Source organism: Mustela erminea, chromosome 4 (genome assembly GCF_009829155.1).
Source record: "Mustela erminea isolate mMusErm1 chromosome 4, mMusErm1.Pri, whole genome shotgun sequence".
NCBI lineage: Eukaryota > Metazoa > Chordata > Mammalia > Carnivora > Mustelidae > Mustela > Mustela erminea.
In genome coordinates, this window is record NC_045617.1 from 81,123,397 (window position 1) to 81,144,315 (window position 20,919).

General features: G+C 39.1%; 1 protein-coding gene across 4 annotated transcripts in view; it reads left to right on the forward strand.

Moving 5' to 3' along the window:
• Positions 1-1,027: 1,027 nt before the first annotated feature.
• Positions 1,028-20,919, forward strand: part of MCM9 (minichromosome maintenance 9 homologous recombination repair factor) — a 90,342-nt gene continuing 70,450 nt past the window's right edge. For 2 of the 4 annotated variants that reach the window (XM_032339683.1, XM_032339685.1), the window contains exons 1-7: positions 1,028-1,132; positions 3,511-3,821; positions 6,598-6,914; positions 7,854-7,935; positions 13,525-13,725; positions 18,041-18,166; positions 19,956-20,075. In XM_032339683.1, coding sequence (XP_032195574.1) covers positions 3,518-3,821; positions 6,598-6,914; positions 7,854-7,935; positions 13,525-13,725; positions 18,041-18,166; positions 19,956-20,075 — 1,150 coding nt within the window. In that variant the 5' untranslated portion in view covers positions 1,028-1,132; positions 3,511-3,517. Of the gene's footprint in view, positions 1,133-2,236; positions 2,386-3,510; positions 3,822-6,597; positions 6,915-7,853; positions 7,936-13,524; positions 13,726-18,040; positions 18,167-19,955; positions 20,076-20,919 lie in introns of all 4 variants that reach the window. The other 2 variants (XM_032339684.1, XM_032339686.1) reach the window with 2 other exon arrangements.

Consider the following 20,919-nt stretch of genomic DNA (forward strand, 5'->3'; position numbering starts at 1 on the left):
CAGTAAGGTGAGCTAGAGAAAAGAAAGTGTTGTGTTATTTAAAAAATCATAAGGAGGAATGCCTGGCTGGCTCAGTCAGAAGAGCTTGCCATGCTTGACCTCAGGGTCATGAGTTTGAGCCCCAGGTGAGGTATAGAGATTACTTAAATAAATCTTAAAAAAAAAAAAATCGTAAGAGAAAATACATTTCCAGGACTGTAAAATACCCATGTATAAGTTGACCCATACAATTCAAACCTGTGTCGATGATACATGCCATCCTGGAAAAGGAAAAACTATGGAGACAGTAAATAGAGTAGTTGTTGCTACAGATTAGGTGGGAGGGAGGCATGAAGAGAGACTTTCAGGGCAGTGAGACTATTCTGCATAATACAACAATGGTGGATACATGTTACTATACTACATCTGTTAAAACCCATAGAATGTGCAACACCAAGAGCGAACAAGACCGTAAACCTTGTAGTTTGGGTGATGATGATGTTTCAGGGTATGTTCACTGTAACAAATGCACAACTCTGTTGAGTATGTTGACATGGCGGAGGCTTTGAGTGCGTGGGGAATATGGTATATGAGGGGGAGGGTTATAGTGGAAAACACAGCAGAAAATCTTTGTGCCCTTGTGTTTGCCGGAGTTCTTAGCCCCAAAGCGCGAACCATCCAGGCAGCTTGTGCCCCGCACGGCTCCGCTCTCCCGGTTCCACCTGGGGCGGGAGTCTCAGCCTGGCCCCGCCCTGGGACTCCTCGGGCCCTGCCCCGGCCCTCCTGGCCCCGCCCACCGCTTCGCCCCGCCCCACCTTCTCTCGTCCCACGGCACCAGGCGGGGCGCGCGCCCGCCCGCTTCTCCACCCGGAAGAGGCACCTGAACCGCGAAGTTGAGGCGGTGCGCGGCTCGGCGTCCTTCGGGTGCGCGGGCCCGGCCGAGGAGCCGGCGCCGTGTCTATTTGGCCCAGGCGCGACGCCCATCCGTCGGAACCTGCGCGCCCCCGCGGCCGGCGTCTCGAGCAGCCGGCGCACGCGCCCCGCCCCGCCCCCAGCGGCCTCCTCGAGCCCCCGCCGCCAGGCCGGAGCTTTCCGCGCCCCTTGGCCTCGGGAGCAGCGTGTCTCGGTGACTTCTGACACTTCGTGCCCGCCAGTAAGTGACAGCCGCAGCCTGGTTTCACCGTTCCTCTTATGTTTTTCTCCCCCCGTTCGTCCTAAGTTTCGCTCACATCTGTTAGTTCCCAAACTATTCAACTCCCGGATTGGTCGGGCGACCGAGCTGCCGGGTTGCCGAGCCCGGGTAGTGTCAGAGCCCCGCGGAGGTTTCGTAGGGCAGGGGCTGCGCCCAGAGACGGAAGAGTGGAAAGCAGCCCTCTGAGTACAACCCGACTCCACGTTTGCCGAGCGCCCGCGGGCGGCGGAGCGGGCGGGCGGGGAGGAGGTGCCTGGAAGACGCGGGCTGCCGGCGAGAGGGGCGGGCCCTAGGACGGGGCGCCGCGGGGACAGGCGAGGGGGCGGGGCTCCCGGTGGGTGTGGCGCGGCCGCTGGGCGGGCGGGGATTCCCGGTGGTCCAGCTGAAAGTGGCCGCTTAGTAGCCGCTCCTGGCTCTCGTCGACGCTTCTCGCGGTCCAAAGGATGAAGTAGCACGTCGTTGTTAATTTTGACCTCACTCAATAAGTAAAAGGAAAGGGAACTTGAAGGTTGTAGAACAATAAGGGTAGGCATGTTTATAGGGGTAGCAAACTGCTTAGAGTTGAACAGTTTTGCGCAGATTTTGAAGGGGGATGCTGTTTTTTTCTTTATTCAAAGATGCCATTTCAGCAAAGACTAGGCAGAATTTAATCTGACTTTAATTTGAACCATGAACTCCGCAGCTACCTTTTTGCCCTATGTGGAGCTGTCTTTTGAATTGCTCAACTTGTGGCTCCAAATTTAATACGCATTTATAGAATCTTAGAGATTCATTTGTAGCAACTCTTGGGAGTCCAGTTTTTTTATTTGTTTGTTTGTTTTAAGCAAAGGCCACGATCTGGATATATTGTGTGATCAATTATTTCTAAGTGCTTTTTCTGCTTTACCCTTGACTGCATTTATGTTACCTAATTAAAACAAATTCTCAATGTAGTGGCCATAATTTGTTCTCACTCATTCTCCTGGTTATACGTATACCCATCTGTCAGTCTCACACTGGTGTCCTGTAATTGTGAGAATTCTTGGCCTATGACACATACCCATTTATTCCTTCTACACCTTCTAGAATAGTAGCTTCCCCAAAAGGCAAAATATTAAAAAGCCTGTGTAACACATAGGATGCTGAAATGTGAACTTCTGAAATGTGAACTTCTGTAATGTGAACTTCATAAGTCATCTTCTATCGTCTGTTTGTTGGACCAAATACAATAAATGGTGGGTGAATGAAATGACAAATTAAAGCACATTTGTCCTCCAGTTCTCTGTTTCCAAACCAAATAAGTTTCTTAGATGATCGATTTCAGCCGTTTATTTGGAACTGCCCATTGCCATGTTCATGATTTCACTCCATTTAAATTTAATCCTCTCCTTTGTACTCCTATTCATACTACATTTTTACCACTGTTAGGGCACTGTTTGATTTGATCTGTCTCTTGGTTCTCTTGAGGGCATTGAAGATCTTTTATTGTGCTTTTTATTTCCCAGCATGGTATACTAGTATGATAGATATCTGTCTGTATACATGAAAACAGAATGGGGGTAGGTTCTTTTAATCTGTAGGTATAAATTTAAAAAATACGTATTGCCAGAGGAATAAGATAGGTGAAGTAATGTAGTATAGTATATTTATTTTCCAGTCCTAGTTATTTATCATTTAAAGACCAATTTTCCTTTTCTTTCCTCCGTTTACCTAGTTTCTTTACACTCTTGACAGCTGTTTTTGCTGAAGCCAATAGGTTTCCTAGGTTAGGAGGAGAAAATGAGAAATTTACCTCAAATTGTAAATATCTGAAGCAGATCTGTTAACTATTCAAGTCAGAACTGGCTATCCATGTATGTTCCATTTATGTAGCTGAAAACCCATGAATATGTATGTGTGTAGTGAGAGAGAATGAAAGAGAGAAAAGAGGATATGTTCTTTGTATGAAAAAAACCTAGAACTACAACACATGCAAAGAAGTAATGTTAGCCAGAAGATTGCTGTTCCAGATTTTATACCTGAACAAATGTGTATATAGAATGTGGTTAAAAATAGCATTTCATAGGGTTAATGAGGAAGTTTGGAAAAGATAAAGGAAAGCTATTGGACCATTTTGGATTTCAATGATCAGTATAAACAGAATTCTTTGGCTTTGGTTTTGCTTCACTTTCTTAATACATTTACTAAGTGACTGTAACAGGTAATTCAGATCTAATTAAGATTTTAACTCAGATAATATTTTGAGTTTATAGTGTGGCCCATAACAATTTACAACCAGTTTGTTTTGTTATTTTTTTGTTAACTTGTGTCTAAGTCACAATATCAAAGTTATAATCCAGTCTTTTTCTTTAATCACCTAGATTCAAAATGAATAGTGATCAAGTTACACTGGTTGGTCAAGTGTTTGAATCCTATGTTTCGGAATACCATAAGAATGATATTCTTCTAATCTTGAAGGAAAGTGATGAAGATGCTCATTACCCAGTTGTAGTTAATGCCATGACACTTTTTGAGACTAACATGGAAATTGGGGAATATTTCAACGCATTCCCAAATGAAGTACTAACAGTTTTTGATAGCGCTCTGCGAAGATCGGCCTTGACAATTCTCCAGTCCCTTTCTCAACCTGAAGGTGCCTCTATGAAGCAGAACCTTCATGCCAGGATATCAGGTAAATCTCTTAAGGATTTTACTGCTACTTACTCTCTAGGAACATTTTGAGAATTTTTAACACATATTGAACTCAGCACTAAGACGTAATTGATATTTATACTTAAAAATATATTTATTGTGTAGTTGGTGGTCACTTTTACAGCAGAGTAATGATTTTATACTGTTCTCTGGACATTTGGAAGGCTGGGATATTATCCATGCCAACCAGGGGGAAGGAGACTGTATGGAGACAACATTATGTTAGTGTGCCCATATACATAGATTGATATGTGTGTATAAAATTGTAATTCAGAGCAGCTTTATGAGCGTTCGTGACTACTAACAAAAGAATTGATAATACCAAGAATTAGGAAAGTGGTACATTTTACCTTGTGATCTTCAAAACAATTTTAGGAAATTTACTGTTTTTATATCTCAAGTTTAGTATTATGCTGGTCACCTGTTAGGCACTCAGTTTTTGTCGAATGAATGACCGATTAAGTATCTTAACTTTTAAGATGCTGTAGTGGAGCAATCAGCTTGTGGCAAAGCTCTGTCTTTAAATTATTGCAGATTAAGTTGGAGAACACGTACTGTTTTGTTTAGAAATACTTTATAGTATATTTCAGAAAGGTAGGGATTTATAATCAACAACAATGCTTGCTGTGATTCGAAAAAGATGAGTCAGTATAGTAGAACTTTTTGGAGACTAAGATCCCCTCCAAAAGACCATATATTTGATTTAATTGAAAAAGTAGTATTTATCTAGAATAAAGTTAGGAATATTATAAGTCTTTAAGCATTAGGACACTAGATAATCTCTTGGTAGGATCAAGAACAAATATTACTTTATAATAATGTTGCAAAAAGTTTGTTAAAAGGGATTTTAGTTAATGTTACTGAAATGGTATTTAAGAATGGTTTTAGTTTTAGGCTGTTCTTATGTTTAAATATGTTTCCATGCTTAGCTTAAATACCCAAATTTTGAATTTTGTCCGCTAGGTGACCCTATTGGTTTCAGGTAAATTTAGCCTTCTTTTTTTTTTTTCTAATTTTCTGAAAAAGTAAACTGCAAATTATGTTATTACCATGGCACATTCATTCTACAAACATATTAAGTTCAGGCATTTGCAAGTCTTTTGGGAAACCAAAATAGTAGGGTATAGTCCCTCATCTAAAGAAGCTCAAGGTTGTAGGGGAGATAGCTATATAGTCAATTATTTAACAATGGTGTTCATATGCCCAAAGCTACATGTCTCTGTGTGCATGTTGAACATAATTGTAAAGGAACTTAGTGGCAGCTTATATGTTATGTGATGCATGCCTCACTCATGGTAGGTGCAAGATATATTAGCCCACAGAACAAGGAGTGAATTCTAGCAGATTCACTGGAGATTTTAAGAAGAGAAGGTAAGGCAGGGTTGGAGGTGTCCGGAGCAGAATGATCCAGGAATGGAAATAGTCTGGTTTTAGGTGTATTGCAGCTTCATCTTGGACTCCAGGAAAGGCATTCAGTTATGAAAACAGGTTGCCTCCCTAAGACATTTTCTTGTTTGTCTTTACAGGATATACATGGGTCTTTGTCTTTTGGGATTCTTTTTTTTTTTTTTTAGATTTTATTTATTTATTTGACAGAGAGAGAGATCACAAGTACGCAGAGAGAGAGAGGTAAGCAGGCTTCCCGCTGAGCAGAGAGACCGATGCGGGGCTTGATGTACATCACACACCACCGTCACCCTTTCACTGGTAGTGTTGAAGAACATACTTAATAACATATGTATTAAGACAGAAAATTTAAAATAAGTTGACATTTCTAGGAAAACACTGTCTTAGCATCTATTTCAGTGTTAAGATTTTGATTGTATATGGTCACTTTTGCTTAACATATGGCCTTATCTTTATATTTTAAGCTTATTTAAAGCTTATTTTAAGTTCCCTCTACCTGCCACTCCCCCTGCTTGGGCTCTTGCTCTCTGTCAAATAAATTAAATAAAATCTTAAAAAAAAAAAAAAGGATTTTCTTTGGCATTTTGTACCTTTTAAAGAGTTGCCTGTTCATTAATGGTGAAAAACAAGTTTTTTAAGGGATAAATGGTGCTGCTACGGTTAAACCTCTAGGTGATTCAAGGCTTGGAAACAGACTTATATATTAATAAATTCCGAACCTAACTAAAAAAAGTAAGAGCCTTCTAGCGCTTGGGGATCTGGTCATTATACTACCCTCCCTCTCTTTATCACTCAGCTTTGTGGTTTACTCAGTCATCAGTTGATTTTATGTGTTGCCTGTGGTAGTATGCTTTTTGTTGAATGAGGTTACAATTACATGCTGTATTTAGATTCTACTGTGATGGCCCTCTTATTAAAATCCTGGTTATTATGTCATTTGGATGTATACTTTTATTTATTTATTTTTAATGATTTTATTTGTTTGAGAGAGAGCACAGAGGGAGAGTGAGAGGGAGAAGCAGTCCCCAGTGAGTGGAGAGCCTGATGGCAGGGCTTGGTTCCAGGACCCTGGGATCATGACATGAGCTGAAGGCAGGTGCTTCACCAACTGAGGCACCCAGGTGCCCCTGGATATGTTCTTTTAGAAAGAGTCCACTGATCATTGTTTTTCAAAATAATCATTTTCTCTTTTCTTGGTTGAGCTGATCTGATTTTTTTTTTCTTAAAAAGAATTCAAATTTTTGTTCTGAAGTTACACCTTCTTTCCTAGGAAATATGAAAAGAATATATTCCATGGAGTCAAATTCCAAGATGTAAATTGATGGGTTTTTGTTGTTTCTCTCCATTAGGTTTGCCTGTTTGTCCTGAGTTGGTGAGGGAGCACATCCCTAAAACCAAGGATGTGGGACACTTTTTATCTGTCACTGGGACAGTAATTCGAACAAGTCTGGTGAAGATCCTGGAGTTTGAGCGGGATTACATGTGTAACAAATGCAAACATGTATTTGTGGTCAAGGCTGACTTTGAGCAGTACTATACCTTCTGCCGGCCATCCTCCTGTCCCAGCTTGGAGAGCTGTGATTCTTCAAAATTCACTTGCCTCTCAGGCTTGTCTTCATCTCCAACTAGGTGTAGAGATTATCAGGAAATCAAAATTCAGGAACAGGTAAATGATCAGATAAATGAGAAAAATAACAACTTTGAAGAAGGTTTTTTTCAGCTGTGGGCAAATTACCAGGACTAGGAAACCAATACAGCACTACAATTGGAACTTGTGTCATCACGCAGTATAGTTGCACATATATCAGAATACAGTCTTTAGAGACATGCAGTAATTATCTCTGTATAGAAAGAATTGGCAAAAGGGTTGTAGACTGACAATAATTATGTTAAAATTAAGTGAATATTTAAAAAGTTCAAACAAGCTCTATTTAAGGGATAGGAGAAAAATTAAATGGTTTAAGTGATTGCTGAACATTGGAGTGGTCAGGATTTGGGATTTAGGCCCAATTTTATTTGCTGTGTCCAATAAGCCATACATAGACACTCTTTAATGTGTCAGAGTGTGCAAGGTTTTCCTTTACTTGCCGCTGAAACACAAAGGCGCATTCAGCGTTGAGGACTCAAACTCACGTCATTCTTTATACATCATTCTTAACACATGGCCTCTATTATTAGTCCAGGATGGTAGTTACAGCTCTTTCACTGCCGTATGCTAGGCCAGGAGGAGGGAATTGGAGGGACTTGGAGGGACAGGGATCCCAAGTCTTGGGACTAGAGGTCAGGAAAAAACTACATGTCTTTTAGGTAAGTAACTTTGTAATTATGTTTACTAATTGGAGTCCATGTTTATTTTGACCATCCACAAGGTAGATTATATTTGGAGATATTTTTCCATAATGGTGTTTTTATTTTACTCTTGTTTTAGTGAGTTTGTAAATGGATAATAAGCACAACTTTCAAGAAAATTCCATAAATCCCTATCATAATTAAATTAATTGTATGATAATACCAGGGAAATAGAAACAGTAATTTCAAGAACTGCTAGGCTTCTATTAAGCATGTATTTAAGCATACTCAGTATGTGTTTGCTTTTCCTTGCTAGGTGCAAAGGCTATCTGTTGGAAGTATTCCACGATCTATGAAAGTTATCCTGGAAGATGACTTAGTAGACAGCTGCAAATCTGGTGAGAATTAGCTTTTGCTAGCTTATATAAGATGTCTTAAAGTACTGATTAGGAAAAAACTACTTTTTATTTTCCCAAGAGCACTGGGAAGTGAGTGTGAAGGCTTAATTGCTCATCTTGAGAATAGAAACTCGCGTGGAGGTGGGAGGTGATACATAATAGGAACAAAGCTGGCTTAGCATTCCTATCCAGTCACTTGTTTTATAAGTGAAGAACCCAACTTGCCCAGGGTCACCTGGAGTGTTAAGTAGCAGAACTAGAATATGCATGCAGATCTATTGACTTTTGTCCAGGTTGTTCTTTTCAGTGTATCCTTGCTTAACAGCAGCAACTTTAAAAATTGTAGTAGATTTAGCCTTTGGTTAAATAAAATGCATCAGATAGTATGACTGTGTCAGATGTTACTGTACTCTTATTGCTATCTAGAAGAAAGTAGGTGATTATTCCTCTCTTCTCTGTGCTGGTGACACCCCCATAGGAGTCACATTGACTTTGTCCTCTGAGGGATCTCATTGTTTCTATTGGCCAATTGCCCAAATTGGGAAGGAACTTAAAACCATACTGGAAAGAACTGTGGGTGTTTAGCATAGAGAAGCCTCAGGAAGGACATGACAGCCAACTTTTCATTAATTGGAAGGTTGTCATACAGAAATGGAATTACTGTTACAGAAGATACTTTTGGGTTTCAGTAGGCTGAAGCTCCAGGAAGGTACATTTTTGACTCAATATCTAATAATATAAGGGATTCATTCACCATGGGACTCAGATGATGGTGAGTTTCTTTTCCCAGAGACAGTCAAGTATAGGGTGACAGCATCTTGGTAGTGACTTAGGTCTCATGATGGCAGTTGGTCTGGCTGATCTGTAGTGTTTTGCAAAACAAAGACTGTGAGCCTCAGAGCTGTTCTGGAAATCTGAGGGCTCCAGAAGGGGTTAGTGCAATGTCATCTTGGTTATATTTTGATTTTGAGGCTAATCAGACCACTCATAGCTTTCTTTTGCCCTGTCTCAACTCATCTTGCTGCTCTTGTTCTCATTGGGGAGCCTGGGAAAATCAAACTTTAAAGTTTTTTTGGAAAAGGGCACCTGGGTGGCTCTGTCAGTTGAGTGTCTGAGTCTTGGTTTCAGCTCAGGTCATGATCTCACGGTTGTGGGACTGAGCCTGTGCCAGGCTCTCTGCATAGGGCAGAATCTGCTGGAGATTATCTCCTTTGCCCTCCCCCCCGTTCCTCCCACTGCTTGTGCTCACTCTCTCTTTCTCTAAAATAAATAAATCTTAAAAAAAAAAAAAAAAAAAAAGTATTTGTGGAAGGGCACATGTATAGAATGGAAGTGTTCTACATTGAATTTTAAAATTACTGCTTTTATAAAGAATATAGTAGGTAGGGACGAATTTTATTGGAAAAATTAATAAGAGGTTTTGTAAATAAGCAGTGCTACTCAAGAGAGTACTCTAAATTTTTTTTTTAAAGTACTCTCTTCTGCAATAGCCACATTTATTTTTTTTTATTATTATTTTTTTATTTGACAGAGATAACAAGTAGGCAGAGAGGCAGGCAGAGAGAGGAAGGGAAGCAGGCTCTCCCCTCAGCAGAGAGCCCAATGCGGGGCTCGATCCCAGGACTCTGGGATCATGACCCGAGCCAGAGGCAAAGACTTTAACCCACTGAGCCACCGAGGCGCCCCACAATAGCCACATTTAAATATGAGATATTCTTAATAAAAATAGATATTTTAAAAGGATTTTTAAAACAAATATATTATTTTACATATGTAATGTGAAAAGAAAGAATAAGAGAATAAAGGGAGCTTTTTTTCAGTTGTTGGTAGAAGCTAGGGCTGTAAAATTGACATGGCACTAGTTGGCTTTTATAAAGGTAAAGATCTCAGACACCGAGGGGATTGCTTTCAAAGAGGTAATCTGAAAGTTTTAATCCAAAACTTTTTACCAAAACTGACAGGAACTGAAGACTCTAGTATGGAATTGAAAAGTCTTTTGGATTTCCAGAATTTCAGCCCCTAAAAAAGTTATCCTAGAACTGTGAAACTTTGGTCAGTTTCTCTGAGGTTACTGTTTCCAGCCCTAGAAAAGGCAGATGGCAGCCTGCCCCTAAAGCCAGCAGCTTCTGCTCCCCATACACATTCCCAAGGCCTTGACCAGACCTGTGTCTGTGAAGAAGGTTTGAGAGCTTTTTCTTTTTCTTTCCTCTTCTTATTCCAAATAACTTTAAAACTGTTGCTTTTACTGTTTGCCTAGGAATTTCCACTTGCTTTTTTTAAAAAAGAATTTTATTTATTTATTTGACAGAGAAATCACAAGTAGGCAGAGAGCAGGCAGAGAGAGAGGGAGAAGCAGGCTCCCCGCTGAGCAGAGAGCCAATGCGGGGCTCAATCCCAGGACCCTGAGATCATGACCCGAGCCGAAGGCAGAGAGGCTCAACCCACTGAGCCACCCAAGCGCCCCTCCACTTGCTTTTTAAAATTTAAGTTACATTGAAGGTAGGTCAGAAAATGGAAATGGGGGGCACCTGGGTGGCTCAGTGGGTTAAGCCTCTGCCTTTGGCTCAGGTCATGATCCCAGGATCCTGGGATCGAGCCCCACATCGGGCTCTCTGCTCTGCAGGGAGCCTGCTTCCTCCTCTCTCTCTGCCTGCCTCTCTGCCTACTTGTGATCTCTGTCAGATAAATAAAAAATCTTTAAAAAAAAAAAAGAAAGAAAATGGAAATGGCTGGTGAACTTCAGCTGGGTATCAACGATTGTTTTTTAATTCACCTCAACATTCCCTGCTTTAAGTATTTCCTGTTCTTACTCAGACCTTAATCTCACTCACCCTGAGTCTGTAAAGAAAACTTAGAGCGCAAATAAGTCCCTTGGCAGAAACAGGTATGTCTGATTTCTTATTCTATATCCCTGTTCTCTCCTACCAGACAGATCAAAAGTGCTTAATTTCTCCAAATTCCATTTTCTTTTTCTTTTAACATAGATTTCTCCAAATGCTTCTTGTATAAAATATTTTTGAGCTGCCATTTCATTAAAACGATGAGACAAACAACTGTGGAAATACAGGAGTTCAGTATCTAGGGTCAAAAGTATTTCTTGGTCAAGAGACTGCCCCCATCCACCCAAGAATCACCAACCTATAGTTTGAAATTTATGTCAAATATATTAACAGTTTATAGTTGTCTAAACAGTACTTCATGGAAATAACAACTTTGATCATGGATTGCCTGCTAAATGGATCAGGCTGTGGCAAAGTTCTTTTTTCATATAGGACTCTAGATTTTAACCAAAACCTGTAATACCTCGATAAGCAAAGTAGTGCTTATGTAAGCTTAGCGTGAACATCAAAGTATCCTTTGATAGAAAATAAGATGTTTTCATGCAGTACATCTAAACTGAATCTGAAAAAATCTAAAGGTATTTTTCTTTCACATGTCACTAATAATAATGGATGGAAGTGTTCATCAACAGCGCTTTTTTCATTTATCCATTGCTACAAACCTCTGCAGAATGAAAAGATAAATGGCATAATCCTTGCCCTTCAGGAATTTACAGTCTGGTTGGGAACCCCAATCTGACACATGCAGAGTAGTAAAGTCGGTGGTTGTGTCCTGATAACTGCCAGTGCAGCAGGGGATCAGAGATGGGTCCGTCTGGGGGTGGCTGCCGTGGGAAACGGGCTGCACAAGACGAAGCGGCACAAAGACGGAGGCTGCTACAAAGTAAGAATTGTAGTTCCCTGCAAATGACATCGTTTATGACTTAGTACAGAAAAGTTTAACAACAAGGCTTAGTATAATAGCTAATAGCTGTTGAGCGTATATTATATTCTAGATATTGTAAGAAGTAATTTACAAACATTTTCTGACTTAATTTTCACTGTGATCCTGTGACATAAATATAGCTATTTCCATTTTGTAGGTCAAAACTTGTAGGCTCAGCAAAGTGAGATAATTTGCCCTAGGACATAATCAGTGAGTGAAGGAGCTGGGATTTGAACCCAAATCTGATAAAATCAGTGCTCTTGGCCATTTTTCAGGACACTACATTTTTCACATTATCACTGCTATTGAAGTCAGTTACTTCAATAATCATTTATTGATTAATTCAATAACGGGTGCTATATCTAAAAGTAAAGTTTCTATTTGACTAATTTGGAAACAACCTAAGTATAATTCATTAAAATGATAGTAAAGGACTATTCCAAGTGCTCATGTAAAGTTACCCCAGTCATTTTCACCTAAAAATTAAGGGCAGACAATATAGTAAATGATCATTACTCTTGCTTTAGTTTGAAAACCATCCAAGCAGTGGCTTCAAAAGATCTTGAAAACACATGCAAAGCACCTACTGAATGTGTTTGTCACCATTTATTATAAAGTTGCCTTTAGCTAGAAATAAGCCCTCCGTTGTGTCATTGCTATCACGAGTTCCATTCACTTAGCATTTACAGAACACTTTCTTTAGAAAATCAAAAGCCCTGCAGATTATACATTACACATTGAAACTTAGAGAGTAAAAGGCATTTTGCATCAGCAAATACCATATATTTGACACAGGGAAAATGAAGACTTGCCAGTTAGTTCAGACGCTATTTATTGCACAAATTATAAATACCATATTGGATTTGGAGTATGTTCAACATCTTATATTCAACAAGATTTTGAGGACTAGGCTTATCTTTTCTTCTTCTGGCCCCCTTATCTCTTATACCAAAATACCGAATGCCAACCATTCATTCATATATACCTGTTAATTGATGCATTGAATTATATGTAATAATAAGCACAGATGTTAGTGTTTGGAGAATGTGCCCATGAAAGACCTAAGGCCTCCTAGGACAACCTGTAGAAGTTTATTTAATATTCTGATCACCAGTAATAGAATTTCCTCAGGTGGGAAGGAACCAACCAGAAGGAACAAGCAGGATTTATCTTGTGCTTTCATAGTTTATGAAAAAGAGCTTTGAAGTAAAACAGTGTTCACTTATTTCTTAGTTCATTCATCTGTTTTTTTTTAAGGCAGTAAGTAAAATATCAATAAAGGTGAAACGTAAAAATTAATATATAGGAAACTAAAATATATAGGAAATATATAGGAAACTAAAACTAGTGTCAGTTATCACAAGATTGTCTCCTTTCCTGACACCAAACTGAGTATAGCTTAATCTTCCAGCTGCAGTTTCTACATATTCTTTAAATGAGAACTGTATGGTTAGGGATTATTAGAAGATGAACATTTCACCCCTTATAATAACAATGAATAAATCATCTGGTAAGCTATTTTTCTAGTGAAGGGTAATAATTTGGTGTGATTATCATGTGGCAGATTAAGAAAAATAAAAATGCTGACTTTAGCTTTTAGCTAAAGATACAAGCGCTTGTAAAAACAAACAAAAACAGAAGGGAAAAGTAGGAAACCTGTGGTGTTTCTTTGCCTTCATATTGTTTCCTGCATGAGTGTTTATTATTCTAAACCTGGTGGGAGAGTGGTTTATTTCTTATTTCTGGATCTGTGTGATGCAAGTCTATGTCCAGCAAGCAGTGTGCTCCTCCTGGACTTTGTTGCTACTTGGTGCTCTCTCCTAGGTGATGACCTCACTATTTATGGAGTTGTAATGCAACGGTGGAAGCCCTTTCAGCAAGATGTGCGCTGTGAAGTGGAGATAGTCCTGAAAGCCAATTATGTCCAAGTAAATAATGAACAGTCTGCAGGGATCATCATAGATGAGGAGGTCCAAAAGGAATTTGAGGATTTTTGGGAGTCCTATAAAAGTGATCCCTTTGCAGGTTTGTGATTAAGGGTTTAAAGCTGATAATTATTAATGGCATTTCATTAAGTAGTTAAATATGAGGTCTGTGATTGGGAGGAGCCTTGCATGCTAGAAAACTCAATGGCTAAACTCAAAAGGTGGTAGCAGTCGTCAGTACTTTTAGCCATAGTTTCCTTTTGAAGAGCCCTTTGCTGGTATAGTCTTTTTTAATTTAGAGATCTTTGTGGAAAGTAAAAGCTGGATTACAAGAGATTTTCCATTTCTGTTATTTTAGACATCTCTTGTACTGCCAGTTTTCTCCCTTCTTTACCAATAAACATACAATTCCTCCGTAAGTAGACAAAACACATCCTACTATGAAATGTCATCCTATGAAAGTCTTATTTCTTTTCTCATGTACCTGAGATAATAAAGACAACTTCACACTATTTTAACTGAAGATTTTAAAATATGCAGTCAGTAGGAAAGAAGTGATGAGAGATAGAAGGGTGCAAAATATAAGCTTTGTCATCACAGCAAAAACTTTTGATTGTGGCAGTAAGATACATAAACTAAAACATTACAGCCTTTGGGTTCATAGAGTATTTTTTTATTTAAAAATTCCAAAGATATAAAACACCAGTTAAATCTTCAAATGTCTGTTTTCATTCTTCCTTGGAGGCATCTACTGAGAAAAATAAACTGAAGCCTGTGATAGACTATTTTTAATAAACTTCATCTCAAGTCTCACACATATCAATTACTTTATTCTTAAATACTAAAGTGGGGTTCTCTATTTCATGGCTTTATTAAGCAAGCCCTTTAAGAACCATATATATTTTTAAAGGAATTTCTGTATTTAAAATTGTTTCTTAGGGTCGGGCCCTCACAAAAATCTGTAACTCTTCCTTGGACCACAGTCATTTCTTACTAATTGCGCTGCCACACAGCTCAGCTGTTCCTGTTACAGTGAAGGAAGGGGATCATATAGTGTTCTACCCAGACCAAGAGAAGTGCTTTGTGCTATCAATTCAAGAGTCTATCTTTTTTTTTTTTTTTAAAGATTTTATTTATGTATTTGACAGACAGAGATCACAAGTAGGCAAAGAGGCAGGCAGAGAGAGAGGGGGAAGCAAGAGAGCCCGATGTGGGGCTCGATCCCAGGATCCTGAGATCATGACCCGAGCCGAAGGCAGAGGCTTAACCCACTGAGCCACCCAGGCGCCCCTCAAGAGTCTATCTTGTTTCAATTAGAAGGTTATGGATGTACAGCTCATTTACTGGATAAAAGGAAGAAGTAAATATAATGACCTTATAAAAAACATAAGAAGAGAGAGAAAACAAGGCAATGTTTTTTTTAGTGCGAATGGATTCTGCTTTCTTAGTTTTCTGAGTACCCAGTACCAGTACTGTACTTCACCAATTCAAAGTGTATGTGTGCTAGTTGGGGGAAACAAGGGAAGGGGTGGTGGAAGAGGAGAGCTGTATGCGGAAGGATGTCTTCCACTTTGCTAGTCTAACACCAGGCATTTCACTCCTCAGCTCTTGGAGTTTGATCTGCTTCACTAAGATCTGACACTGGTACTGTCTAGAAGGTGAAGACTTTATTCCAGTCTGCAGTAACATCTAGGATCCTCTGACCGTGGGGCCTAGATGCTGAATAGAAACCCAAATGGAGGGATTGAGGTCTGTTGGGCCATGTGAACAGATTCAGGGATGACTCAGATCTGGGAAGGTTTAGGAAGTCCTATTCTCCTTGGGGTAACTGAGGGCCATGCCACAAGAATGAGCTGGTAGGCTCTAGACACACTATTAACATGGTCTAGAAGCAGAAATTTGGGAGGGAGCTAGAGTTGGGGGAGTATTTACTCTAATGCATTCTCTTCCATGGTACAGCCATGGCATCTATTGCCATGATTCAAGGAACTTTAGACAACAAATTTAAGGGAATAGTTCTTCCCCTTTATTTTTCTTTGGTACTTCAGACCTCACTTTATATCTTTTGTGTTAACTACATTGGGAGGAAATACTGCGATCAGAAATAAGCATAAGTAATAGAGTAATATAATAGCTTAACAGTTAAGTGTGTCAGGTATTGTTCTATATGCTATACATTTATTAACTCCTTTGATCCTCAACAGTTCTATAAGATACCATTATCATTCCATTTTACAGATAAGAAAATAGAGTCAGAGAGGTTAAGAAACTTGCCCAAAGTCAGATGGGTAGTAAGTAGTAGCACTGGGATGTGATCCAGGCCTCTAATCCCAGAGCCTGTGCTCTTTACCACTGGGGTATGTTTCCTGTTAGCACATCAGTCACTGAATCTACCTTTATTCAGCACAGCTGGCACAGAAGTCTCCCAGGTCAGTTTGCCTACTCCTAAACCTGCTTGTTGGGGCTATTCCTTCTTTCTTTGTGTGTGTAATTCTGGTCAGAATTTACCTACCTGCTGTAATGTCTTATTTGCTTAGATCCCAAACCTTCTTCCTCTTTTTTCTCTGGACTTTCTTCCTCAGGAAAGAGAGGGATTCCCTTTGGTGGTTAAGGAGCTGCCTTCTAGAATTTACTAATTCTTTTTACTGATCCTCATTTTACTGAAAGATTTTCTTCACATTTTTGCCATCCCAAGTCATGTCACCCTACATTGTCATTGGATCAATTCTAATTCATTACAATAAGGAGCTTTTGTGCATAAGGCCATAAATTCTGGACAAAGCCCTCTTCCTTTCCCTAATGCTTTGGCAGAAAACCTTCTGGAACTGGAATAATCAGCTAAATATTTACACGATTATTTTCCTCCTCAAATAGAGCTGCCTCTGAAACATGAGCATAAACATGGAAGCCCTGAAACACACAAATTAGTTGCCAGCATGTAGATAGAGTACCATCACAGTAGTGAATTCCACGTAAGAGAAGACAAGCTTAGTACAGGCTTGTTAGGATGGTATAGGTTCTAAGAGCCCCTGCTGGTTAATTAGGCCAGTGATCAAATGAAATACCTGCTTTATTTGTATGTGGGATGGGCAGATTCTCAGATTTGGTATTTTGACATTTCTGAAAACAGAAACTCAAACAGTGATATTCTCTTACTTAAAGCACATGATTGGGTGCCTGGGTGGCTCAGTGGGTTAAGCCTCTGCCTTCGGCTCCTGTCATGATCTCAGGGTCCTGGAATCGAGCCCCACATCGGGATCCCTGCAGAGCAGGGAGTCTGCTTTCCCCTCTCTCTTTGCCTGCCTCTCTGCCTGCTTGTGATCTCCCTCTGTTACATGAAGAAATAAAAAATCTTTTTAAAAAAAGCATATGATCAGGGGCACCTGGGTGGCTCAGTTATTAAGCATCTGCCTTTGGCTCAGGTCATGATCCCGTGGTCCTAGGGTCCTGGGATCCTGATATGGGGGCCTGCATCCAGCCCCCTGCTCAGTGGGGAGCCGGCTTCTCCCTCTACGTCTGCCTGCTGCTCCCCCTACTTGTACCTGCTCCCCCACCATCAAGAAGATAAATTTAAAAATCTTAAAAAAAAAAAAAAAAAACACATGATCAGGAGCATCTGGGTGGCGCAGTTGGTTAAGCCCATGACTCTTGGTTTCGGCTCAGGTTATAATCTCAGGGCCCTGAGATTAAGCCCCAAGTTGAGCTCCATGCTCAGTGTAGAGTCCGCTTGAGATTCTGTTTCTCCCTCTACCCCTCCTGCTCATGCTCTCTCTTTAAAATAAAAAAAATCTTAAACAACACATGATCAGAAGAATCTGAGACTTCCCTCTTGGATTGCTAGAATTTTAGTTTATATGATCTTTTTAATACTGTGATACCCTGGTAATTTATTCTAGGTAAAGAGACTTTACCAAATTGTTCAGAGCAAATGCTGAATTGACTCACAGGGTAGATTATTTTACTTCTTTCTTAGACCTCTGGAGAAGCTCCATGAGCTCCAAGTACCTCTTGTATTTAAAAATTACTGGCTCCTACAATCCGACTTACTGAGATTGAGCACCTTCATTTTATTTAGGCAGTGGAGTAAAGTGCAATGGTATTTTAAAGGGATAATGTTGGCTTAATGAGGGAATAAAGGAGATTCCTTTCTGTCTCTGTAAAGTATGATAAATTTATAGAAACTTAAGCAGGTATAAAAATAAAAAGGAAGGAATAAAAAAGCAGACTTCCTATTGTGGCATTAATAAGAGAAGGAATTTTAGGACCAAAACAGTTATTTACTCCTGTAGGATTTGGAAGTGGTTCTCTTGATATTAGATGGCAGAGTATATTTCTAGGAAGTTAGGATAAGAAGAAATTTCAGATAGGATTTCTTGAAAACTGTTCGTAACATCTGACCTTTCTGCCTTTCCTAGGAAGGAATGAAATATTGGCCAGCTTGTGCCCTCAAGTTTTTGGAATGTACTTAGTAAAGCTTGCTGTGGCCCTGGTGCTGGCTGGTGGGATTCAAAGGACTGATGCTACAGGAACACGGGTCAGAGGTTAGTACCTATTAAAACTTTTTGAGAAATGTTAATACATACAAGGTAAGAAGTTAGAATTTTCCTTTCCTGAATAAAAATGACTTTTTGAGCTTTATTTTCTAACCATATTTTTTAAAAAAAGAATTTATTTATTTGTCAGAGCGATCACAAGTAGGCACAGAGGCAGGCAGAGAGAGAGGAGGAAGCAGGCTCCCTGCCGAGCAGAGAGCCCGACGTGGGGCTCGATCCCAGGACCCTGGACCCAAGGCAGAGGCTTTAACCCACTGAGCCACCCAGGCACCCCACTAACCATAATCTTTTAAAGCTGACAGTTGCCCAATACTTAGTCCAGCATCTATATATCAAAAGGTAATTCCTAGAATTACAAAGACTTAAAGAAATTTTAAGTGTTTTGAGGAATATCTATTTTTGCTCCAGTCTGTAAAGGTGCCACAAAATAAAATCTTTACATTTTGATTACTATCTTTTCCGTTGGATCCCCAGTCTGTCTTCAAGAGGAAAAGATTAGATAGTGCTTTTTAAGGTCTCCAAGTCAGTGTCTCTCCATCTGTGACTGTCAGTGTGTTTCTCTCAGACTGTTGCTCTCAGTCATCTGCCTGCTGATTCCCCTTCTGCTGGTAGGTTGCAGAAGTGCCATCTGCCATGAGGTGCTGCTGCAGGTCATACGTTCAAGCAAAGATTACTCTAAGTGTATAATTATGTTCAAATGGCAGAAAGCTCTTTTGCAGCTAACACATTTAACTGACCTGAATCTGGCATAAAGTAGGTTTATTATGGCCCTTATATAGGCCACCTGAGGGTCATAATAACCAAAGACTAAAAGGACATTGTTATAAACAAGGCTGTTAGTAAGATTTCTAAAACCATACGGTACAATATGGAATAGAAAGTATAAAAAGTTTATGTGTATTGTATGTTTTGATCAAATTCCAGCACTCTGCTAAATGTTAAGCTTAAGAAGGCGTTTCCTATTAACGTATTTAGGAAATACTTGAGTATAACTGAATAAATTGATGAATGAGATAATACATACCAAAAGATACTTATATGTTCATTTGTTACATTTGAAAATAAGTACTTTAAGGTAGATTATTTCATTAAATTACTACAATTGCATAAAATGAAAAGGTCTTCATTTAACTGTTATAATCATAAGCGATTTGATACTTATAAAGCACTTATAAAGGCTTGAACACTTAAAAATACTTAAATAAAAATGGAATAAAATATTTGTATGGCTAGTTTGCAAAGATTTAGCCAAGTAGTTTGGTATTTAAAAATAGATTAAGGGGTGCCTGAGTGGGTCACTTGGTTAAGTGTCTGCCTTTGGCTCAGGTCATGATTCAGGGGTCCTTGGATTGAGTCCCACATCAGGTTCCCTGCTCTGCGTGGAGCTTGCTTCTCCCTCTCTGATTGCCCCTCCCCCTGCTTGTATTGTCTCGCTAATAAATAAAATCTTTAAAATAAAAAATAAAATCAGAAACTTTATAAGCCAAAAATTTTTTAAATGTTAGGCGTATGCCTGAACATCTGGAAATAGCACAGTCTATTAAATTAAATTATAAATATCATATTCATAAATCACTTAAAATTATTATTTATGATGATAGTTAACTTTTCTAAAGATAACTGGTTAAGTCTGTCCTTAAATGACCTTAAGTAAATAGCAGAAGCATAAAATGTAAATTGTGTTGGCATTCCAAGTATACCATTTTCTTCTTGATTAATTACACTTAATTCATGGGTCTTTTCATAGAAATTTGAAAGTTTACTAACTTTTTTCTAGGCGAATCTCATCTTTTATTGGTTGGGGATCCTGGCACAGGGAAATCTCAATTCCTCAAGTATGCAGCAAAGATTACACCACGCTCTGTGCTCACCACAGGAATTGGATCTACTAGTGCAGGTATTTTACATGACAATTTCAGTTAATTTGACTTTACAACAGACAGTAACACAATGTTTTTCTGATGAAAAAGTACCTAACATAGGATAAATTTCAAGCTAATTTTTGAGTTACTGCCAAAAATCAAAGAAAATATATAGCACCTACTTCTGTAGCTCTAAGAAAATGTTTTAAAAGCTCCACTTTCACTTAATTTTCCTAAAACTTATCCCATACATTTTTTTGCATCTTAGTTTTGAAAGATCCTATTTAATGTGGAAAAAGCATGCACCATCTCACATTTTATGAAGACCTAGTAAACAAAACATTGAGATAAATGGGGGAAAAAAATCTCCCTTTATCAAAGTAGATCGATGGCATAGAGCTTGAGGCATTTTTGTGCTTGTAGATCTCATGGGCAACAGTAGCTCCTACTGAAAATTCAGTAGAAAATTTGTCTTAATACGTGGAAAGCACACTTTCACTGCATTGTGGAGCTTCATTCATATATTGCAATGATTCTTCAAGTACACTTAAAAGCCTCTGCAGATCAAATGTCAGGATGTGATTATAAAGTAACTTTAGGAAAATTATTAGAAAGCCTGTCTTGATGCGATTTTGTATTTTACACTGTTGTGATTGGGGAAATATTTCTCCTGTACTTCTGTCTGTAATGGGCCTTTGGTTTCACACATTTTACAAATGTTCTTTGCTACTTATTAAGGGAAGCCTGTGCTGAAATTTCTTATGAGAAACTTATACTATAAAACTTCTCATAAAGCAGCAAATGCTGCATTAATGGTTCTACATGAGGAAAGCCCCATTCTAAGGGGTTCTTAGATTTTGAAATATAACTGAATAGTAC